This window comes from Phyllobates terribilis, unplaced genomic scaffold (genome assembly GCF_046119375.1).
Source record: "Phyllobates terribilis strain yellow unplaced genomic scaffold, ASM4611937v1 Scaffold_5__5_contigs__length_657084704, whole genome shotgun sequence".
Classification (NCBI taxonomy): domain Eukaryota; kingdom Metazoa; phylum Chordata; class Amphibia; order Anura; family Dendrobatidae; genus Phyllobates; species Phyllobates terribilis.
In genome coordinates, this window is record NW_027362765.1 from 70,565,512 (window position 1) to 70,588,511 (window position 23,000).

The window sequence follows — 23,000 nt, forward strand, 5'->3', positions numbered from 1 at the left end:
GATAATCCGCAGCGGAAATTTCCGCAGCATGTGCACAGCACATGCGGATTATCATTGGGGGACATGGAAGGCCTTCTACCATGCATTTTTTAAGCGTTTCTGCAGCGTTTTTGCCGCTGCGGAAACGCTTAAAAAACGCATCGTGGGCACACAGCCTTACTGGCAGGAAGAGAGCCAGGCATAGCTCCTCCCCCTGCACCTTCCAGGCCTGCTGCAGCTTTCCTGGACACCTGCACTGCCGAAGCCCCTGCCCCAGGTAAGCCCCCAGACACAGGGGACCCTGACATGCAGGCACCCGCAGCAGCCCCCACATTGGTGCTGACCGCAGCTGCGGTCCGTACGGCTCCAGGAGCGGCCGCCGACGCTAAGCCCCGCGCCCCCAGCACAGCACAGCGCTCTGGAGCAACTCCCACATGGGCGGGCCCCGCCCATGAAGCCACGCCCCCTGCACCTGGGAGCACAGTGCATCCCTCTGAGGCCACTCCCACATGGGCGGGGGACGCCAGGGAGGCCACACCCCCAAAAATGGCCACGACGGGACCCCCAAAGCCGACCCGGAGCCGGGTCTACTCTCAGGGGTCCTCAGTCCAGTGGCACCAATTCCCGGAGGCACAGCACCCCCCACCATCACTCCCTTGCCCACAAAGAGATTGGCCACAGCAACTCCGGCGGCCGGCCCCAAGCTAGGCCACCCCCCCTCGGCGTCCACCGGCGGCTGAGCCCCCGGCGCCGACCCATTACTGGGCCTCTGCACCGGGGGCCCCGACTTCGCCGCGGACCCTGCCAGGGGAGCAGGCCCCACGACCTTCTTTTTATGAGCCTGCTCTGCCGGAGTTGCCGGCCCCGCACCTTTTGCCTTGCCAGATGCCTTACTGGGTGCCTGGGTTCCCAAAGGTGATCCAGTTTTTTTAATGGATCCGTGAGTGGGGGGCCCAGACACCTTCCCAGCACACGCCGCCGGAGATGCGGCCCCGGCTGCCGGTGTGCCGCCAGTAGTGCGGGTGGCAGCAGCAGTGACGCTCACCACCCCCCGCACGCCAGCAGGCACACCAGGTGCCAGGCCAGTCCCCTCCCTCACAGGGGACCCAGCCTGAGTACCACCACAGGTTTTGCCAGTCACCGGGCCGCCCTCTGTGCCATGCTCCATGTCAGACACATCCGACACACCACCTTCGTTACTACAAACAGAGGCGGCGCTCTGCGTGCCATGGCCTACATTCTCCCTGCACCCTCGCTGCGGACCCACAATAGAGCCCGAGCCGGGGTGGGTAGCAGGTGCCGCACAACGGGACTTTCTTCCTCTTCGTCCCCCTCCCGGTTGCCTCATCCTCGCAGATCTCGTCCCTGAACATCAACTGGTTAAAACGTACCCGGGACTCGATCTGCCTGATCTGCTTCATGACGAGGCAACCCCCCTCACTGCTGCTACTACCACCCTCCTCATCCTCCCCTTCGCTCCCGCTGCCCTCTGAAGGGCCAGAATCAGACAGGAGAGCCATCTGCTCAGGGGCTATCCCGCTATGCGATGCCTGGAGATCACTTACCAGGCCACCAGATGGTGGGTAGGGTGTGACCTCCTCTTCAGTCCTCTTCCTCCTCCTCATCCTCCACCACCGCCACCTGGCTGGATCTCTGTGACCCCTCCAGAGATCCACCGGCCATGGCTCTGAACCGGGCATCATTCTCGAGTTTTTCCCAGAATGGCCCGCTGCCGGCCAGGATGGTACACCGCCGGCTCTCCACCTCCTGAATGATTTCCTTGATCTTCCTGACCGCGGTGGATAGCTCAGGCTTTTTGCTGGTAGAGGCCCTTTCGGACCTCTCCTGAGCTACCCTCAACTCCCCCCAGAGGGATTTTAACTTCCTAGAGGCGTCCTCATACTCACAGAGATGCGCATGAATGCTGGAGCCATAGCTGACCGTGGACTCCTTCGCCACCTTGGGCACACAGGGACACAATGTTTGGGCACACAGGGACTCTCCAAATGCAACATTGTGTCCGCTAACAAATTGTCGGCTCAAATTGTTAGCGGACACCATGTTGTGTTTCGAGAGCCCCTGTGTGCCCAAACATTGGAGCTCCCCCACAAGTGACCCCATTTTGGAAACTAGACCCCCCAAGGCACCTATCTAGATGCATAGTGAGCACTTGGAACCCCCAGGTGCTTCACAAATTGATTCGTAAAAATGAAAAAGTGAAAAAAAAAAACTTTTTCATTTTTATGAATCAATTTGTGAAGCACCTGGGGGTTCCAAGTGCTCACTATGCATCTAGATAGGTGCCTTTGGGGGTCTAGTTTCCAAAATGGTGTCACTTGTGGGGGAGCTCCAATGTTTGGGCACACAGGGACTCTTCAAATGCAACATGGTATCCTCTAGCAAATTGTCGGCTCAAATTGTTAGAGGACACCATGTTGCGTTTGGAGAGCCCCTGTGTGCCCAAACATTGGAGCTACCCCACAAGTTACCCCATTTTGGAAACTAGACCTCCCAAGGCACCTATCTAGATGCATAGTGAGCACTTGGAGCCCCCAGGTGCTTCACAAATTGATTCATAAAAATGAAAAAGTGTTTTTTTTTCACTTTTTCATTTTTATGAATCAATTTGTGAAGCACCTGGGGGTTCCAAGTGCTCACTATTCATCTAGATAGGTGCCTTGGGGGGTCTAGTTTCCAAAATGGGGTCACTTGTGGGGGAGCTCCAATGTTTGGGCACACAGGGACTCTCCAAATGCAACATGGTATCCGCTAACAAATTGTCGGCTCAAATTGTTAGCGGACACCATGTTGCGTTTGGAGAGCCCCTGTGTGCCCAAACACTGGAGCTCCCCCACAAGTGACCCCATTTTGGAAACTAGACCCCCCAAGGCACCTATCTAGATGCATAGTGAGCACTTGGAACCCCCAGGTGCTTCACAAATTGATTCATAAAAATGAAAAAGTGTTTTTTTTTTCACTTTTTCATTTTTACGAATCAATTTGTGAAGCACCTGGGGGTTCCAAGTGCTCACTTTGCATCTAGATAGGTGCCTTGGGGGGTCTAGTTTCCAAAATGGAGCTCCAATGTTTAGGCACGCAGGGGCTCTCCAAACGCAACATGGCGTCCGGTAACAATTTGAGCCGATTTTCCATTCAATTTGTTAGCGGACACCATGTCGCATTTGGAGAGCCCCTGATGTGCCTAAACAGTGGAGCTCCCCCACAAGTGACCCCATTTTGGAAACTATACCCCTCAAGGATTTTATTAAGGTGTATAGTGAACATTTTGAACCCAGAGGTACGACACAGAATTTGATAACATTAGGTCATCATATTGAATAAGTTGTCATTAGTCGAGCGCAAGTGCTCGCTACTTGAGTTTGCATCGGGTACTCAGGTATGCACCATGTACAGCGTGTGCTCGAGTGACATGCTCGAGTCCCTGCTCCGCATGTTTCACGGTTATTAGACACCCCAAAAAAAACATGCGGGGATCGCTCGTGCATGGCAGGCAATCCCCGCAAAGTTTTTTTGGCCGCGAAGCATATGGGGCGGAGACTCGAGCATGTCACTCAAATACCCACGATACTCAATGCATACCAGAGCACCCGATGCAAACTCAAGTAGCGAGCACTTGCGCTCAATACTAGTCGCGGTGATACCAAATATGTGTACTTTTATTGTTTTTTTGTTTTTTTTTTATAATAATATTTATTGATGGGTACATTATATTTTTATTTTTGGGGGATTATTATTATTATTATTTTTTTTAAAATATTTTTACAATTTTTTTTTTCACTTTCTGATAGTTTTTATACTTTATTACTTTGTCCCACTTTCTCTGATCGCCTGCATGGCACAGGAATGCAGCACCATCCCTGTGCCATGCAGGCTGTCAGCGCTGGACAGGGAGAAGATTGTTTGGAGATGCACTGCGCATGTCCAAACAATCTTCCTGCTGTCTGGTGACCCGGATGTTGTCATGACATCGGGTCGTCATGGCAACATCCTGGAAGCCACGGCAGACAGCGCTGGAAGCCGGAAGAGGAGGTGAGTATCGGCGATCACCTCCCCTTGCCTCCGCAATGCTGCGATCAACTTCGATCGCAGCATCGCGGGGGTTAATGTGCTGGGAGCGGTGCGTGACCACTCCCTGCACATAGTACCGGGTGTCAGCTGTGACAATCAGCTGACACCCGGCGGCGATCGCGCCCGCACAGCCTGTGTGCACGCGCGATCGCCACGACGTACTAATACGGGTCTGGTTAAGTCCCCGGGCACAGACCCGTATTAGTACATCAAATGTTGTTAAGGGGTTAAAGAGGCTGTCCAAGTTGGTGATGAAAGTATGCAGTCACTCTATTCTGAATTCTCACAGCACGCACACTACACACTGTCAGGATTCTTTGGTGCTGGCAGTGAGAACAGGAAGTCATGAATCTGCAAGTATGTGATCTTCAGACATATGGTCACGTGCCGACTAGACATGCACTGCCTCGCTCAATACAAGTGAATTGAGAGAGGCCAGACAAGTCTAGTCAGAATGTAGTCGGAAGTATGTGAATCACATACTAGCATTCACATCTATTTGCATTCACATCCACTGGAGAATCCTAAAAATGTGCGGTGAGTATGCTGTGAGAATTCAGGAGTCTGCAGTCACCTAGAGTGACTGCAGACTTTCATCATAAACCTGGACAACCCCTTTAAATATAACATTAAGCACTGTAGCATGTCCAAGCCTAACAGCGTTTATTATACTAACTGTCAGGATTGAAAGAATACGAGAAGTATGTGGTTCTTCTGCGCTGCTGATGAACATCTACAAGAGAAATCCAGGGAAAACTATAAAATACACCAGGTTTTATTATTAACGCGTTTCAAAGTCAACCAACTTCTTCATCAGGCTATCAGTACATAGCTACATTATCATAGGCTTAAAAAGCATGTATATTCAAATAAAAGAGACAAAAAAATGCACATTGAGTGTCAGTGACTCATTAATTTTCAGTTTCAATCAAGCTAATCATGAAGAAAAAAGAGAAACATAGAGAAAAAAAGAAAAAACAGAAAACAAACAAAATAGAAGGTCCATCATGATACAGTAGTTTGCGAAAGTATCCACCGCTCTTGTCATTTTTCGTGTTTTGCTACCTCACAACCAGGGATTTCACTGCTTTTTTTAGGGTTTGCATCAGTTCATGTAAAGAATATGTCTACACCTGTGAACATTTTGTTTGCTTTTTATTGTGAAGCAAACAACAAATAGGACAAAATAACTGTAAATTTCAGTGTGCATAACTATTCACCTCCCTAAAGTCAGTACTTTGTAGAGGCTCCTTTTGCAGCAATTACAGCTGCAAGTCACTTTGGATAAGTATCTATGAGTTTTCTATATCTTACTACTGGGATTTTTGCCCATTCCTCAAGGCAAAACTGCTGTAACTTCTTCAAGTTAGATGGTTTCCTGTGGTGAACAGCAATCTTCAAGTCTAACCAGAGAATCTCAATTGGATTAAGATCTAAGCTTTGACTAGGCCACTCCAAAACATTTACACGTTTCCCCTTAAACTGCTCGAGTATTTATTTAGTAGTATGCTTTGGGTTATTGTCTTGTTGGTGTAGCGTCGGCGTCTCTGCCTCCTGCCGGGCAGAGACGCCAATCCCCACACCGCCACGGTCCCGGTCCAACATCCTCCGGCTCCCCTGCTGCATCTGCCCGGGGTGCGCGCACAACGTGCAGTTCCCCGGGCCGTCCTAAAGAGTCCCCGGCCAATGGCTGGAGGACTGCCCTTATATAAGGCACCTCCTCCAAAATTCAGGTGCCTGTGCAAGGTTGTTGTTTGTGTGCTAACACTCTCCTCAGCCCTCAGTGCCTGCCAGCCTGTCTATTAGCCGTGCCTGACCGGCCTGTCCATCAGCCGTGCCCGGTTGCTTGTCTATCAGCCGTGCCCGCCTGCCTGTCTACCAGCCGCGCTCATCAGCTGTGCCTGGGAGTAGTACCATCAGCAGTACCATGGGAGTCACCTGCTCTCACATAAGGTCGGTCCCAGTGTGGCACCTGGTTCACCTTCCCGGTCCCTCCTTGGTTTACAGAGTCGACTAAGCCGCCGTGTGGCCAGGGTCGGTCCGGGTAGGCACATAGTTACGCCTCTCTGGTCCCTCCTTGTATCACAGCACAGAGGTCCCACCACCCAGATCTGTAACAGTTGGAAGGTGAACCTCCGTCCCAATCTCTAATTGCTGACAGACTGAAACAGGTTTTGCTCTAGAATATCCCCCTATTTCGCACCATCAAACTTCTCCTCAACTCAGATCATTTTCCCTGTCGCTGCTGCTGAAAAACATCCCCACAGCATGATACTGCCACCACCATGTTTCACTGTGGGGGTGGTGTTCTTGGGGTGATGTTCTTGGAGTGATGAGCTGTGTTGGTTTGGACAGACATAGCGTTTACCTTGTTGGCCAAAAAGTTCAATATTGATCTCATCTGACCACAGCACCTTCCTCCAAACATTTGGAGAGTCTCCCACATATTGTTAGGCAAACTCTATAGTTTTCTGCATCTTGGTGTCATCATTATTCAGCCTTCGCTATGTACAGGATTATTGGACATATTAGGGTCATGCTGCTCAGATCTACATGGAATTGTCCTTTGAAAGTACATCGTAAGATCTAACAAGACTTCGCAGTACTGTAACTGTATTTATGATATATGTCTTTATATGTACATATTTGTCCTACTATGTTTAGTCTTGCGATCAGATCAGCAATTATTCCAGCTGGTGGCCCACTATATTCCATCCTCAGTCTCTTAGCTACCTAGCTTTGTTCTATTTTTATATATCTTACGTGTTTGCCCAAACTTCCTCCCTAATCTGACATGACCGCCACTGAGCCGCGCATGCGCGGTGCTGTCCCCTCCTAACCGCGTCCTGTCGGGCTTCCGTATGATGGGATTGTGGGTGGTAACGTCGCAGTGACGTATGTACCTACCCACAATGCTCTTCGGGAAACTGGCCGGACATGACGCGGCGCGGGGGGACGCATGTCACTGCGCATGCGCCGCACACATCAGCGGTGTCACCTGCGTTACATTCCTGCAGCATACATAATGGTGCCCATCCTCTTCCACAACCACAGCCCCCCGAAGAAGCTACGCGAAACGCGCGTCGGGGCTCCAGAGCGACTCAGTGGCCTCCACCAGCACCTTATGGGTGAGCCTCTTACTTGACTGATACTTTCTTCTCTTGACTTATTATTTCTCATGTGGCTCCCATTAATGCGTGTATGTGATAGCCTCTTTCATATGGAGGCCCTCTAGCCCTTATATATTCTGCCTATGACTTTTGAAGTGTATAAGCCTTTACATAGGCATACCTGTACTATGCAATATATGTGTCTAGAGGGTTGATTTACCTATCTGTGGATCTACCTACACGTGCCGCTCTGTAATTGTGTGTATTCCCACCCCGAGTGACCTTTTTAATCTTGTTATACGGTTTTATTCTGTCTCTTTAATAAAATTGTTTCATATCTGTATTAATATTTGTTTCATATTTTTGGGGTTGATACTCTATATTTTTTGTAGGCTTTATGTATACCTTGAGGAACACCCTGACTACCAATTATGCTAGATAATCATGGGGTTCGGTCCGTTTATCTAAACTCAAAATGAGCCTTACAATTTTTATGTTTAAGTAAAGGATTTTTTTTCTCCCCATTCTTCCATAAAGGTCATCTCTATGGAGTATACGTCTTATTGTGGTCATATGGACAGATACTCCAGTTTCTACTTGGGAACTCTGCAGCTCCTTCAGGGTTCTTTGGTCTCTGTGCTGCCTCTCTGATTAATGCCCTACTTGCCTGGGTTGACAGTTTTGGTGAACGGCAGTCTCTTGGCCGGTTTGTTGTGGTACCATGTTCTTTCCATTTGATGTTAATGGATTTGATGGTGCTCAGGGAATCATCAGTGATTGGGCTATTGTATTTGGAACCCGACCCTGACTTCTACTTCTCAACAACTTCGTCCCTGACTTGTTTGGAGGTCTCCTCGGTTTTCATGGTGTTGTTTGGTCAGTGGCTAGGGGCGGTAGGGGGGAGAGACATTTCCCGGAGCTGAGCAGGGTTTATCCCTCTCTCTATTCTGGGAACCTTTGCAGTTCTGCTTCTAGGACCTGTGATGATGTCACAGTCATGTGATCAGTCACATGGGGGGAGGAGCAGGATGGGGCTTGTAGGAAGTGAAGGGTTTTCTGTGTAGGAAGCAGCTACAGGTAAGAGCTGAAGATGAGGAGAAGTCCACACTGGGGACCGGTAATGAGGGAGCAGGGACTGTGTGATAGAGAGGACAGGACTCAGTCCTGGGGGAAGCACCGGGACTCTGCACTGGGGACTGGTAATGAGGGAGCAGGGACTGTGTGATAGAAGGGACAGGACTCAGTCCTGAGGGAAGCACCGGGACTCTGCACTGGAGACCGGTAATGAGGGAGCAGGGACTGTGTGATAGAGGGGACAGGACTCAGTCCTGGAGGAAGCATCGGGACTCTGCACTGGGGACCGGTAATGAGGGAGCAGGGACTGTGTGATAGAGGGGACAGGACTCAGTCCTGGAGGAAGCACCGGGACTCTGCACTGGGGACTGGTAATGAGGGAGCAGGGACTGTGTGATAGAGGGGACAGGACTCAGTCCTGGTGGAAGCACCGGGACTCTGCACTGGGGACCGGTAATGAGGGAGCAGGGACTGTGTGATAGAGGGGACAGGACTCAGTCCTGGAGGAAGCACCGGGACTCTGCACTGGGGACCGGTAATGAGGGAGCAGGGACTGTGTGATAGAGGGGACAGGACTCAGTCCTGGTGGAAGCACCGGGACTCTGCACTGGGGACCGGTAATGAGGGAGCAGGGACTGTGTGATAGAGGGGACAGGACTCAGTCCTGGAGGAAGCACCGGGACTCTGCACTGGGGACCGGTAATGAGGGAGCAGGGACTGTGTGATAGAGGGGACAGGACTCAGTCCTGGGGGAGCACCGGAACTCTGCACTGGGGACCGGTAATGAGGGAGCAGGGACTGTGTGATAGAGGGGACAGGACTCAGTCCTGGGGGAAGCACCGGGACTCTGCACTGGGGACTGGTAATGAGGGAGCAGGGACTGTGTGATAGAGGGGACAGGACTCAGTCCTGGGGACCGGTAATGAGGGAGCAGGGACTGTGTGATAGAGGGGACAGGACTCAGTCCTGGGGGAGCACCGGTACTCTGCACTGGGGACCGGTAATGAGGGAGCAGGGACTGTGTGATAGAGAGGACAGGACTCAGTCCTGGGGGAAGCACCGGGACTCTGCACTGAAGACCGGTAATGAGGGAGCAGGGACTGTGTGATAGAGGGGACAGGACTCAGTCCTGGGTGAAGCACCGAGACTCTGCACTGGGGACCTGTAATGAGGGAGCAGGGACTGGGTGATAGAGGGGACAGGACTCAGTCCTGGGGAAAGCACCGGGACTCTGCACTGGAGACCGGTAAAGAGGGAGGAGGGACTGTGTGATAGAGGGGACAGGACTCAGTCCTGGGGGAAGCACAGGGACTCTGCACTGGGGACCGGTAATGAGGGAGCAGGGACTGTGTGATAGAGGGGACACGACTCTGTCCTCGGGGAAGCATCGGGACTCTGCACTGGGGACCGGTAATGAGGAAGCAGGGACTGTGTGATAGAGGGGACACGACTTAGTCCTGGGGGAAGCACCGGGACTCTGCACTGGGGACCGTTAATGAGGGAGCAGGGACTGTGTGATAGAGGGGCCAGGACTCAGTTCTGGGGGAAGCATCGGGACTCTGCACTGGGGACCTGTAATGAGGGAGCAGGGACTGTGTGATAGAGGGGACAGGGTTCAGTCCTGGGGGAAGCACCGGGACTCTACACTGGAGACCGGTAATGAGGGTGCAGGGACTGTGTGATAGAGGGGACAGGACTCAGTCCTGAGGGAAGCACCGGGACTCTGCACTGGAGACCGGTAATGAGGGTGCAGGGACTGTGTGATAGAGGGGACAGGACTCAGTCCAGGGGGAAGCACCGTGACCCTGCACATTCAGATACAGCCAAATCTTAGTGTTAAAAGTTACCAGAACCTATCTCACTCTAGGATTCAGTCACAGCCATATATCTAGTGTGCGGCTCTGCAGGTGGAGGTATGTGGAGATTCCCTATTTCTGGGCGCAGGGGACATTAACCCCCTCAGTGCTGCGGTCACTTTCCAGGTGACAGAACGTGTTCCCGTCTGTGTCGCTATATCCGGATCTGGAAGAGAAAGGGAGAAAAAGCGCGCTATGTGAAGGACCTGATAGGTAGATGTGACGGAAACAGCCAAAAGGCCACTCACCTATTGGAGTTGTGCACCCCTGCACATCTCCGGTGTTAGTGTGAGGACGGAAGGAGCAGACACGTCTCACCGCAAGGTATAGGTAGCTTGGCACACCACGTGCCGTGTGCTGCAGACCGCCGCTTGTGCTCACCGCTTCCAGGTTCCAAAATTGCATGCCATGTGTACGTCCACAGATTATGTGACTCAGGATCAGATGTGCATCACCACAGGTCCTGAAAGTTAGGAGAGTGCTGCCCCCAACCGCAGGTCCTAAGTTGAGCAGCCAAAGGGGAATTTTATAGTGGGGGGATTTGGGAATGATTAACTAGAAGCTGCTCCTGTTGCTATCCCCCAAATTGAATAAAATAAAAGCGGTCTATAGGGCGCTAAAAGAATGAACACTAGAGGTGAAAAATTTTTTAGGGCTAAAAAATCCATTTAATGAGCCCTTTCCACAACGCGTTTCAATAGTAAACTATCTTCCTCAGGTGGTACAAGGGTACGAGCACAAACATAAAATATATATAGACAACGATTCACAGTGATTGGTTGATACTAATTAGTTAACCTGAGTCCAAACAAAGGAAACCCTTCATGTGCTGGTGCGAAGTGTCCACATTGGTTTCACATAAGCCACCTTCACATGAATGCAAAGTATCAAAAACACATTGGATAAGGTATAGAAAATGGCAATGCATGTTGATAAACAGTTATACAAAAATACATCTGTAGTGCCTACATCAATTTCATAGAAATCACCTACACATAAATACAAAACAACTAATTAAACTTTTGAGAAACCTCCCCCCTATGAATGATTGCCTCATCTTGACTCTTGACGTTAGTGCTCTTTATAGCAATATATCCCACGACTTGGGGTTGCAAGCAATCGATCAATTCTTGTCGATGGACACTAATATTCCAGTTGAGCAAAGGAATTTCCTTAAAACATCTATTATGTTTATATTAAATAATAATGTATTCACATTTGAAGGGGTGGTTTACCGTCAGATAAAGGGCTGCGCGATGGGGACGAGGATCACCCCAAGTTATGCAAATTTGTTTATGGGGGTTTTTGAGTCCGTCTTCATCGCGCAGTCCCCCCTGGCAGCCAACCATGTGGTGTTTTATCGACGCTTCATAGACGACTTATTTTTCCTGTGGAGGGGAACTAGCGAGAGTGCATTGAAATTCGTTGAGGAACTCAATGCCAATCCATGGGGTCTATCATTTACAGCGACCTTTTCTGAAACTGCCTTACAGTTTTTGGATCTTATGGTGCAGTTTGATCTAACAGGAAGATTGTTCACATCAACTTTTTTTAAACCTGTGGATGTTAACAGTTATTTAAGGTTTGATAGTGGACATCTCCCGAAATGGATAACCAATGTCAATTATGGGCAAAATTGGAGGGTCCGAAAAAACTGCACCAAAGATTCTGAATTTTTAGTGGAATCTGAAATATTGAAAAAACGATTTCTACAGAAAGGCTATCCCAAGAAGTTATTGATGGATGCTTTCTCCAGAACTAAAATCCTTACACAGGATATGTGTCTTGATAGGATTTAGTCTTTCACCGATAAAAATAAGAGTAAAAATAAATTAGCCTCAGATTTGACTAGATGGAGCATGGTCACCACATTTAGTCAATCTAGGGTTACCATCCATAATATTTTGGATAAATTCTGGTTTATCTTGAAGGGTGACCCCATTTTAGGACCCTTTATAACTAACAAGCCGAGCATTATTTATAGGAAGAACAGAAATTTGCGAAACTTAATAGCACCAAGTAATACATCCCTGAAATCTAGAATACAACCCTCACAAGAGGGCATCTGTTTGGGGTGTCTTCCATGTAACATGCCTAAATGTTTATGTTGTAGAGTCATTCAAAATGGTAATCAAAAGAATTTTTCATCATATACCACAGGAAAAAAATTCTTTATCAAACATAATGTGAATTGTCAGTCGACACATGTGATCTATTTACTTGAGTGCACTTGCAACCTCCAGTACGTGGGTCGAACGATACAAACTATGCACGCACGTTTAAATAAACATAGACATAATATTCGGATAGGTTATCAACTACACAGCGTATCCAAACATTTTAGCATTGTTCATCAAAAAGATCCAGGAGATATGAGGCTTACTATTATAGACCACATACCTGATACTGTCCCCGACCGATTAGTGAGTTTGATTAATAAAGAAAGTTTTTGGATCTTCAAGTTGGGCATGTTGGCCCCTGAGGGTCTGAATTTGGCCCTTGAAAATGTAACCAGCTCTTAAGGCCATTTCCTTCTCCTTTCTAATGGAATTATTATTGCTATGTTTTAAATGTGTTTTTTTTTGTTTGTTTGTTTGTTTTTTTCTCTTTTTTATGATGCAGTTTTGAATATCTGTTTTTTAACATGTATTACTTTATTCTATATCTCACTTAATATGTTTTGATTTTTTTGTATTTATGTGTAGGTGATTTCTATGAAATTGATGTAGGCACTACAGATGTATTTTTGTATAACTGTTTATCAACATGTATTGCCATATTCTGTACCTTATCCAATGTGTTTTTGATACTTTGTATTCATGTGAAGGTGGCTTATGTGAAACTAATGTGGACACTTCGCACCAGCACATGAAGGGTTTCCTTTGTTTGGACCCAGGTTAACTAATTAATATCAACCAATCACTGTGAATCTTTGTCTATATATATTTTATGTTTGTGCTCATACCCTTGTACCACCTGAGGAAGATAGTTTACTATCGAAACGCATTGTGGAAAGGGCTCATTAAATTTATATTTTAGCCCTAAACATTTTTTCACCTCTAGTGTTCATTCTTTTAGCGCCCTATAGACCGCTTTTTTATTTTATTCAATTTGGACTGCTATATCCGGATCTGTCTGTATTGGATTAGATTGGGTCACTTCCCTCCTGACGTCGCTCGCTGCTCTGTTACTGTACAGTCTCCATTATGGCCGTCGCCTGCTCCATGTTGTCACTATCAGGAGATATTAATGTTCTATCCTTATGTTACTGACGTCCCCGGTTCTGCAGTCCCGATCTCTGTGGATGTTCCCTGCACTTTATAACTTTCTCTTGTTTTCCCTTCACCCATAACAGCACACCTGAGAAAGGGATCCGCCCAACAAGGACAGGAAACCTTCTGAAATAAAAGGGGGGGCACCTCTCTTCCGCTTTAGTTGGTTTCCTGTCCTTGATGGGAATCCTTGTTTAGAAGACAGCGCAGTGGCAGGAAGTCTAAGGCTATGTGCCCATGATGCAGAAATGAAGCAGAAAATTTCCGCTTCATTTCTGCATCTCCTTGCTCGGAAAAACGCGTGCGGCATTTGACACACGTTTTTCGCGCTTTTTGCACATGCGGAATTGCCATACGTTTTCTAATGCTTTGTAGATGCCAATTCCGCATGCGTAAACGCACAAATAATGGACATGCTGCGGATTTTTGAGTGCATCAAAAACGCTGCGGAAAAATCAGCGGCATGGGCATTGAAAGTGCGGAACTTCATTAGGGACCATAGGGGAAGGATTGCCAAGCGTTTCCCAAGCGTTTACGATGCAAAATTCCGCAGCATAAACGCTTGAAAAACGCATCGTGGGCACGGACCTTAAGACCAGCTATCGCAGGAACCTGCACTGCCCGTTCCCGTATGGTGTTGGTTACAACAGATGGAAGAACAGTTGAAGGATAAGAAAACCTCAAGGGATAAGATTTTGTCCAATTTGCCCCTATTACGTGGTGCTGCAGCCTTTCTAGAGGATATGTCTGCTGATTCTGTGAAACTGGCAGCTAGATCGGCCAAACTATCAAACGTACAGTCAAAAAACAGATTGTGTTCCATACCTTGTGATGGCCAATTTATTTTCAGAAAGAAGTAGGATGATGTCCTTGAAAATCAAGTGACAAGAAAGGGAGTTTCCCTGAGTTTTCGGCAGACTCGAGGAAATTTAATTGGGGTCACCCCCCAGGATTACAAAGTAAGTGGGATTTCAAGTATAAAAAGTAATCTGGGTATATGTTCGGAGGTCCCTCCACTTCCAAGAAATCCTCCCAATGACTCCAGACCATAAGTAGGAGGAAGGCTGTCCTACTTTGTTCCGGCCTGGGAGAACATCTCCTTCAGCACCTGGGTCCTGAATATAGTGAGGGAAGGGCTAAAAATATTTTTTTTCAGCAACCACAGCACTCAATTGTAATAACCCTTATCACGAAGTCACCAGAGGAGCAACTTGCCATGGAAACAGAGATCTTCAATCTAGTGGGAAAACAGGTCCCGTGCGAAGTCACGGACAAGCAAAAAGGAAGGGGATTTTATTCCTCCCTTTTTTTGATAAAAAGAACGGACGGCTCATTCAGGACCATTATAAATCTGAAGAGTCTCAATCGCCTGGTAAGGAACCATACGTTCAAGATGGAGTCGGTGAATACTGCCATAAAACTCCTATATCACAACTGCTTTATGGTGGTAATCAATCTAAAAGATACATATTATCGCATCCTAATTCACCCAGATCATCAAAAATACATAAGGGTTGCTCTATACATGCAAGGAAGGTGCAGACATTTCCAATTCCGGGCCCTCCCCTTTGGGTTGTCAATAGCTCCAAGGGTATTCACCAAACTGATAGCCGAGATGACGGCTTTTCTAAGCATTCAAAACACAGTCATCATTCCCTACCTAGACGATTCCTTATAGTGGGAAGTTCAGAGAACCACTGTGCTAAACAGTTACAAGTGACAGTTGTCTTGCAAAACATAGGCTGGAGGGTGAATACCCAAAAATCGAGACTAAAACCTGCACGGGTTCAGAACTTCCTTGGGTATGTTCTGGATTCAGAGCTTCAGACTTGTGCTCTACCCGAAAACAAGATAGACAAAGTCATAAATTTGGTGTCAGCGACCATACAAATCCCAGATATGTCCCTAAGGAAAGCTATGTCCCTACTAGGATTCCTGACATCCTGCATTCCGGCAGTCAGATGGGCCCAATTTCACACAAGACACCTCCAGTGGGAAATTCTGTCGGCACAGAAATTGTTGAAAGGGTGTTTGGAAGGGAAGGGACATCTCTCCTTAGAGGTCAGAAACTCCCTCTTGTTGTGGACAGACGAGGCAAATTTAGCTCTAGGGGTCCATTGGGGGAAACCAATAGAAAACATCATCACAACCGATACGAGGAATTCAGGTTGGGGAGCACATCTGTGGAGCCACATGATTCAGGGATCTTGGACATTCCCTGAGAAAGAAGAATCATCAAATCTAAAAGAATTGTGGGCAGTAAGGAATGCCCTGGAGGGCTTTCTCCCTCTACTCCGGGGTTGCCATGTTCGACTTATGTTGGACAACCGAGCTACGATGGCATATATAAACCACCAGGGGGGAGCAAGGTCCCACTCCCTATTGAACGCAGTGAACAGACTCTTTGAGAGATAGCAGAACAACATGTTCTATCCCTTACAGCACTACAGATATGGGGTATAGAAAACACCGGGGCAGACTTTCTAAACCACAACAAGTAGAAGCAGGGGGAATGGGCCCTGAATCCTGGGGTATTCCGCCAGATAGTGCAACTATGGGGGCTGCCAGATATAGATTTGTTCGCTGACAAAAACAGAAAGGTTCTGTTCATTAGACCCAAGGAAAAACCCGTTTGTGATAGATGCTCTCCAGATTCCCTGGAGCTTTGAGATGGCTTATGCTTTCCCTCCGATAGCTATTATTCCTCTTGTAGTGAAAAAGATCAGGGAGGATCAGGCGAGAGTGATTCTCATTGCCCCCTTTTGGCCAAAGAGACCATGGTTCCTCCTGAGAATAATGTCACTATCAGATCCATGGGTCCTGCTGGAGATCCCGGACCTTCTTGCACAAGGACCAATATTTCACTCTCAAGTAAAGGGTTTCCACCTTGCAGCGTGGAATTTGAGAGGGCTATATTGAGTAGCAAAGGTTTTTCTCCAGGCTTAGTTTCCACTCTGTTAAAAAGTAGAAAGGCTATAACTACTAGAGTCTACTGTAGAACGTGGGAAAAATTGTTAGATTTTTTTTCTGGAAACCTTTCAAAAGCCACCAGTCAATGCCATCTTGGAGTTCCTGCAGAAGGGATTTGAGGTAGGACTAGCTACCAGCACAATTTAAGGTCCAGGTATCAGCCTTGGGGGCATTATATAACTGCAAACTTGCAGCCAATAAGTGGATTGCAAAATTCATTAAAACCTGTGGTAGATCCAGGTCGGTCATAATACCCAAGGTTCCCCCATGGGACCTGAACCTGGTGCTTCAAGCATTGACCAAGGAGCCTTTTGAGCCAGTTTAGAAGTTGTCAGCAAAATATCTTACTCTTAAAACAATTTTATTTTGGTAGCTTTGACGTCAGCCTGTAGAGTAAGCGACTTACAGGACCTGTCCATAAATTTTCCTTATACACAAATATTTGAGGATAGAGTAGTGTTAAAACCTGATCCGTCATATCTCCCTAAGATAGCGCTCAAATTTCATAGGAGTCAACAGATTGCACTGGCCTCTTTTGTAACAACCCAAAGACTCCAGGGGAACAGAGATATCATAACCTCGAATGTTAGAAGGGCACTATTGCAGTACATATATGTAACTAGCTAGTGGAGACGAGGCCAATCCCTGTTCTTAGCATTCCAGAGAAATAAGAAGGGTTATGGAATAACCAAAGGGACCATGGATAGATGGATTATGGAGGCCATTAGTTTAGCCTATTCTGCTAGTGGCACTCCGATCCCTGACGGCATCAAGGCTCATTCCACCTGAGTCGTGTCTACCTCCTCGGCAAAGAAGGCAAAGGTATCAATGGATCAAATCTGTAAGACCGCTACCTGGTCTTCACCATCTACCTTCTTTAAACACTATTGGTTGGATTTGTCCTACTTGACTGACTTAACCTTTGGTAGGAGGTTGCTGCAAGCGGTGATCACTCCCTAGGTTGGTTCAAATTCTCCAGAAGTCTCTCAGGTGTGGTGTGCTGTCATAGGTGAAGGGAAAATACCAAGGTTACTACCAGTAGCGTTTTTTCCAGAACCCACGACAGCACCCGTATATTCCCCCCCTTTTCTCTCACCATACGGGTGTGCACTACAGTTGGATGTTGGTGTAGTGTGGTGTTGGTTATGGTATAACTTTTTTACGGAGGTCCTCTCAATGCTCTGTAACCAACTGAAGCGGAGGAGAGGTATCACATTTTTATTTCAGAAGGTTTCCTGTCCTTGTTGGGCGGATCCCTCTCTCAGGTGTGCTGTCATGGGTTCTGGAAAAAATGCCTACCGGTAAGTAACCTTGGTGTTTTTATGGAATATTTCATAAAGATTCAGATATTTTAGATTTTCCTTTTAGATTTGTTCTTTGTTTTTTGGTGCTGGATTGGAGATATTCTGTGATAAATCTCTGTATGTGACTATATTGTGGTGGTGTTATACCGGGGGCAGGACGGGGCCATGACTGGATGTAGTGATCATGTGAAGCCAGTAACAGCTCTGGAGATTTCTTACATGGGATCTTTATGATGTTACATCGTCATCTTCTCCCCATTCAGGTCCCTACAATATCGGATCCTCTCAGTGGAGATCTTCTATAAAAGAGAATTTTCCTGATTGACTTGTCAAGGATGGATAGGGACAGGGACAAGATGGCGGAGAGGATATTACACCTCACCCTAGAGATCATCTTCCGGCTTACTGGGGAGGTGAGAGATTCTGATGACGTCACATTACATTATTCTTATCTATGGGAATAACAGATGGACAGAACTGGAGAGGTGAGGACTCTGGAAATGTCTGTAGTGAGATTTATTAATGTGTCTCTCCATAAACAGGATTATGTATTAGTCAAGACCTCTAGTGAGCGCTGTCAGGCCTCTGGGTCTGAGAGATGGGGAAGACCCCTGAGCCCAATCACAGGGCCTCCACCTCACCCCCTGATACATGAGGACATTAATGACCAGAAGATCCTAGAACTCACCTACAAGATGATTGAGCTGCTGACTGGAGAGGTGATACTGCTGGGAATGCTGGGACATTATACAATAACACTATGAAGGGATCAGGGGGATGACTGTATCATTGTATGTGTTAGGTTCCTATAAGGTGTTGGGATGTTGCCGTCTATTTCTCCATGGAGGAGTGGGAGTATTTAGAAGGACATAAAGATCTGTACAAGGACGTCTTGATGGAGGTTCCCCAGGCCCTCACATCACCAGGTAATAGACAGGACTAAATACACATGGCCTATAATTATCTGTATGTAAATAATGAATTCAGTCCCTGTATGTGTTTCCTCCAGTTCGATCCAGTAAGAGGACAACACCAGAGAGATGTCCCTGTCCTCTTCTTCCACAGGACTGTAAACAAGAAAATCCCGATGTTGCTTATGATCATCAGGTACATTGAGAGAAGGTGTCATGGAATCTCCCCTATGATGTGTAGAAGGCTGTGAAGGTCCTGTGTTCTGTCTTTTTTTGCCAACCAGTATTATACACTGAATGGCCAATTAAATAGAGACACTTTCACACTCCCATCTGAAACTTATTAGACATAAATCTGAGTGATCAGACTTCAGAATGGGAAGATTGAGCAATTTGAATGACTTTGAACAATTTCTTGCTTCAACACTTAATTAGGGATGAGTGAACTGGAACTGTAAAGTTTGGGGTTGGCGGCAGGCGCCGGGAAGGCAGAGAGACTCACTGGCGCCTGCGCACAAGTTTCCTCCTCCACAAGGCTACACAGACGGTAGGGATTACTGCGCCTTCCGTACAGGATAAATTGCGCAGGGGCGGGATCCGGCCGGGAACTGCACGTCACGGGGAGAGGGATGGATATGGAAATTAAGCTAATAGGTGGGGATTTATTTGCGTCCCCCGGACGGGAAGCTTACCAAAACTAATTTAATAAAAAGCAATTACAAAGCAAGCAGACCTCTAATATGGGACATACAAGTATGTTTAGATTCACCTTTCTTTCACCTGTATGCCCATATTAAAGGTCTGATAGATCCCAGGGGTGACAGATTCCCTTCAATGTAGCTTTTTGAAAGGCTGCAGCCTTTCAATCAACAAGCTTTTAACCTGTGGGCACTACCGAAGTCACCACAGCCATACCAAGTATTGGCATGGGTGTGATTGGCTGGCGCCACCAGTGACCCGCTCTTTATAACCGCCAGATCACAGGTGGCGACGCTGCTTGAGTGAGGAAAAATGTAAATTAAATCATTTGAAAATCATTTGAAAAAACGACGTGGGATCCTTCTATTTTAATACCCAGCCAAGGGAAAGCAGACAGCTGTGAGTTGGTCTTATTATGCTGGGAAGGGGCCAATATACATGGACCTTCCCTGCCTATTAGTATCAGCCCCCAGCTGTCAGCTTCGCAATAATTTAGGGTTCCCTCTATTTTAAATCATATAATAATAACCAGCTAAAGTAAAGCAGACAGCTGTGTGCTGATATTAGACTGGGAAGGGTCATGGATATTGTCCTTTTCCCAGCCTAATAAGACCATCCCACAGCAGCCCCAGAAATGACGCATTATTATTATTATTTATTATAGCGCCATTTATTCCATGGCGCTTTACATGTGAAAAGGGGTATACATAGCAAATACACTTACAATAATCTTCAACAAAACGAGTCCGTGACTGGTACAGGAGGAGAGAGGACCCTGCCCGTGAGGGCTCACAATCTACAAGGGATGGGTGAGGATACAGTAGGTGGGGGTAGAGCTGGTCGTGCAGCGGTATGGTGGAGCGGTGGTTACTGCAGGTTGTACGCTTGTCGGAAGAGGTGGGTCTTCAGGTTCCTTTTGAATGTTTCTGTGGTAGTCTAGAGTGTGGTATGTTGGGGTAGAGAGTTCCAGAGTAGGGGGAATGCACGGGAGAAGTCTTGTATGCGATTGTGGGAAGAGGAGATAAGAGTGGAGTAGAGAAGGAGATTTTGTGAGGATCGGAGGTTGCGTGCTGGTAAGTACCGGGAGACTAGGTCACAGATGTATGGAGGAGACAGTTTGTGGATGGCTTTGTATGCCAAAGTTAGGGTCTTGAACTGGAGTCTCTGGGCAATGGGGAACAAGTGAAGGGATTGACAGAGAGGAGAGGCTGGGGAATAGCGAGGGGACAGGTGGATTAGTCGGGCAGCAGAGTTTAGGATAGATTAGAGGGGTGCGAGAGTGTTAGAAGGGAGGCCACAGAGCAGGAGGTTGCAGTAGTCGAGGTGGGAGTGCGGGCATGCACTAGTGTTTTTGCAGAGTCTTTGCTGAGGAATTTGCGGATGCGGGAGATATTTCTGAGTTGGAGTCGGCAGAAAGTGGAGAGGGCTTGGATATGTGGTTTAAAGGAGATATCAGAGTCCAGGGTTACACCGAGACAGCGAGCTTGTGTTACTGGGGAGAATGGGCAGTCATTAACTTTGATGGATAGGTCAGTTGGGGGGGTTGAGTGAGACATTGTGGGATTCTGGTTAGTAAGGAGGATGTATCGGGTCCAGAGAGGTAGATCTATGTGTCATCAGCACGGAGGTGATACTGAAAGCCGTGAGACTCTACGAGCTGTCCCAGGCCAAAGGTGTAGATAGAGAAGAGCAGGGGCCCTAGGACTGAACCTTGGGGGACACCGACAGATAGGGGGCGAGATGAGGAGGTGGTGTGTGTGTGGGAGACGTTGAATGTCCTGTCTGTTAGGTATGAAGAGATCCAAGATAGGGTCAAGTCTGTGATGCCAAGAGAAAAAAGAGTCTGTAGTAAGAGGGAATGGTCCACCGTGTCAAAGGCAAATGACAGGTCCAGGAGGAGGAGAACAGAGTAGTGACGCTTGGATTTGGCGGTTAGTAGGTTGCTGGTGACTTTGTCAAGGCAGTTTCAGTAGAATGGTGCGGTCGGAACCCTGATTGTAAGCGGTCAAAGAGGATGTAGGAGGAGAGGTGGGAGGACAGTTCAAGGTGGATGTGTTTGTCCAGTAGTATTGAGGCATAGGGGAGGAGTGATATGGAGAGATAGCTAGACAGAGAGGATGAGTCGAGGGAGGGCTTTTTGAGGATGGATGTGATTGAGGCATGTTTGAAACATGAGGGGAAGACGCCAGTTGTTAGTGACAGGTTGAAGAGGTGGGTTAGGGTTGGGATGAAGACTGTGGAAAGGTTAGGGATTAGGTGGGACGGGATTGGGTCAAGTTCACAGGTGGTGAGGTGTGATTTGGAGAGTAAAGAGGAAACTTGATCTTCTGTAATGGTGGAGAAGCTGGTTTTGGAGGAGGAAGGTTGGGTAGATATGAGGAGGGGCTGTGGGGACTTAAGGCAAACGCTTTGTCTGATGGTATCAATCTTCTGCTTGAAGGATGAGGCAAAGTCTTCGGCGAAGGAGGAGGCACTGGGGGAAAGGAGGAGAGAATTGAAAGTGTTGAATAGCTGTTTAGGGTTGTGAGACAGGGAGGATATGAGAGATGAGAAGTAAGTTTTGCTGCAGTGAGTGTGGACTTGAAAATGCTGAGGGATTGTTTGAATACAATGAAGTGCTCATTGGAGCGGGACCTTTTCCATCTCCGCTCAGCAACCCTGGAGGCCTGTCACAGTTCTTTAGTCATGTGGGTGTGCCAGGATTGCCTATTGATTGTGTGAGCTTTGGTGTGTGTGAGAGGGGCGACCGAATCAAGAGCTGCAGCTGTTGTGGTGTTATATAAAGTGTCAGCAGCATCTGCATCGTGTAAGGCATTTATGTCTGTAAGAGGGAGGAGGGATTCAAAGAGTGAGGGAATTTTCTTAATTGGCGCATCCACTCTTCCCAATTGTTCTGGTGCAGTGGCAATAGGGGTAATGGGATTGTGGGATGTAGGGATGGTACTGACTCAGGTGCGGTTTGAGGCAAACACAAGGTATGTTCCTTTAAATGTCCATAGTGGTTTATTAGCTTCATAAACTGTTCAAAAGGAAAATGCAAACAAACAGCCTTTAGTGCAGGCAAAACAAAGATAACAGTCCTTATAGCAAAGTCTCTGGGTGGCCAGCGCTGTGGTCACACAGGCTGGTGTAGCGTCCAGTGTCCTGGTTTGGTCTGGAGGCAAAACCTACACGGGAGGCCTTCTCCCTCCACACACACAGACCATGTGCCAAACAGCAACCTCCATTTTTATAGGCTGTTAACCACACCCAGAGGTGAGGTATGTGGGTTGCTTGGCCCGCCCATTCTCTCCTAGCTCCCAGGCACAACAATTAATCCTCTTAGTGCATGTGTGCACTAGAGAAAATACACTGGGTTACATCACAGAGACCAGCCATCTCTGCGATACATACCTCCCATCGACTACACGACGATTAGCCACCTTACAGGGGTTATGGGCTTGATGTCAGCTGTGTAATATCCGCTGACGTCGAGCCCACAGGTTAGTATTGGAGAATCTAACCTGACCCTCTGTAACTCCCCCCTGCCCAGCTGCAGGAGTGACCCTCTGTAACTTTCTACTGCTCGCTTTGCTAACCAGTGTCCTAAAATAACAGTATATCCTCGCTCCTGCCCAGCTGCCTAAACGCTACACCCAAATGGATTGCAATAAACCATAGCATTAACCAAATTGGCACAGAACTTTTGTAGTAGTGTCATGTAATTACAGTATATTCTGCAGTACCACATGTAAAT

The 23,000-nt window shown here is 47.6% G+C and overlaps 2 protein-coding genes across 2 annotated transcripts in view; both read left to right on the forward strand.

Annotated features, from left to right (window-relative positions):
- Positions 1 to 23,000, forward strand: part of LOC141271460 (uncharacterized) — a 549,319-nt gene that overhangs the window by 213,592 nt on the left and 312,727 nt on the right. The gene's annotated exons all lie outside the window — the stretch shown is intronic.
- The window catches only part of LOC141270753 (oocyte zinc finger protein XlCOF8.4-like), a 31,552-nt gene continuing 16,731 nt past the window's right edge, over positions 8,180 to 23,000 (forward strand). Inside the window, exons 1-5 of the mRNA XM_073680863.1 lie at positions 8,180 to 8,255; positions 17,918 to 18,067; positions 18,197 to 18,373; positions 18,457 to 18,580; positions 18,664 to 18,761. Coding sequence (XP_073536964.1) covers positions 17,990 to 18,067; positions 18,197 to 18,373; positions 18,457 to 18,580; positions 18,664 to 18,761 — 477 coding nt within the window. The 5' untranslated portion in view covers positions 8,180 to 8,255; positions 17,918 to 17,989. The remainder of the gene's footprint in view (positions 8,256 to 17,917; positions 18,068 to 18,196; positions 18,374 to 18,456; positions 18,581 to 18,663; positions 18,762 to 23,000) is intronic.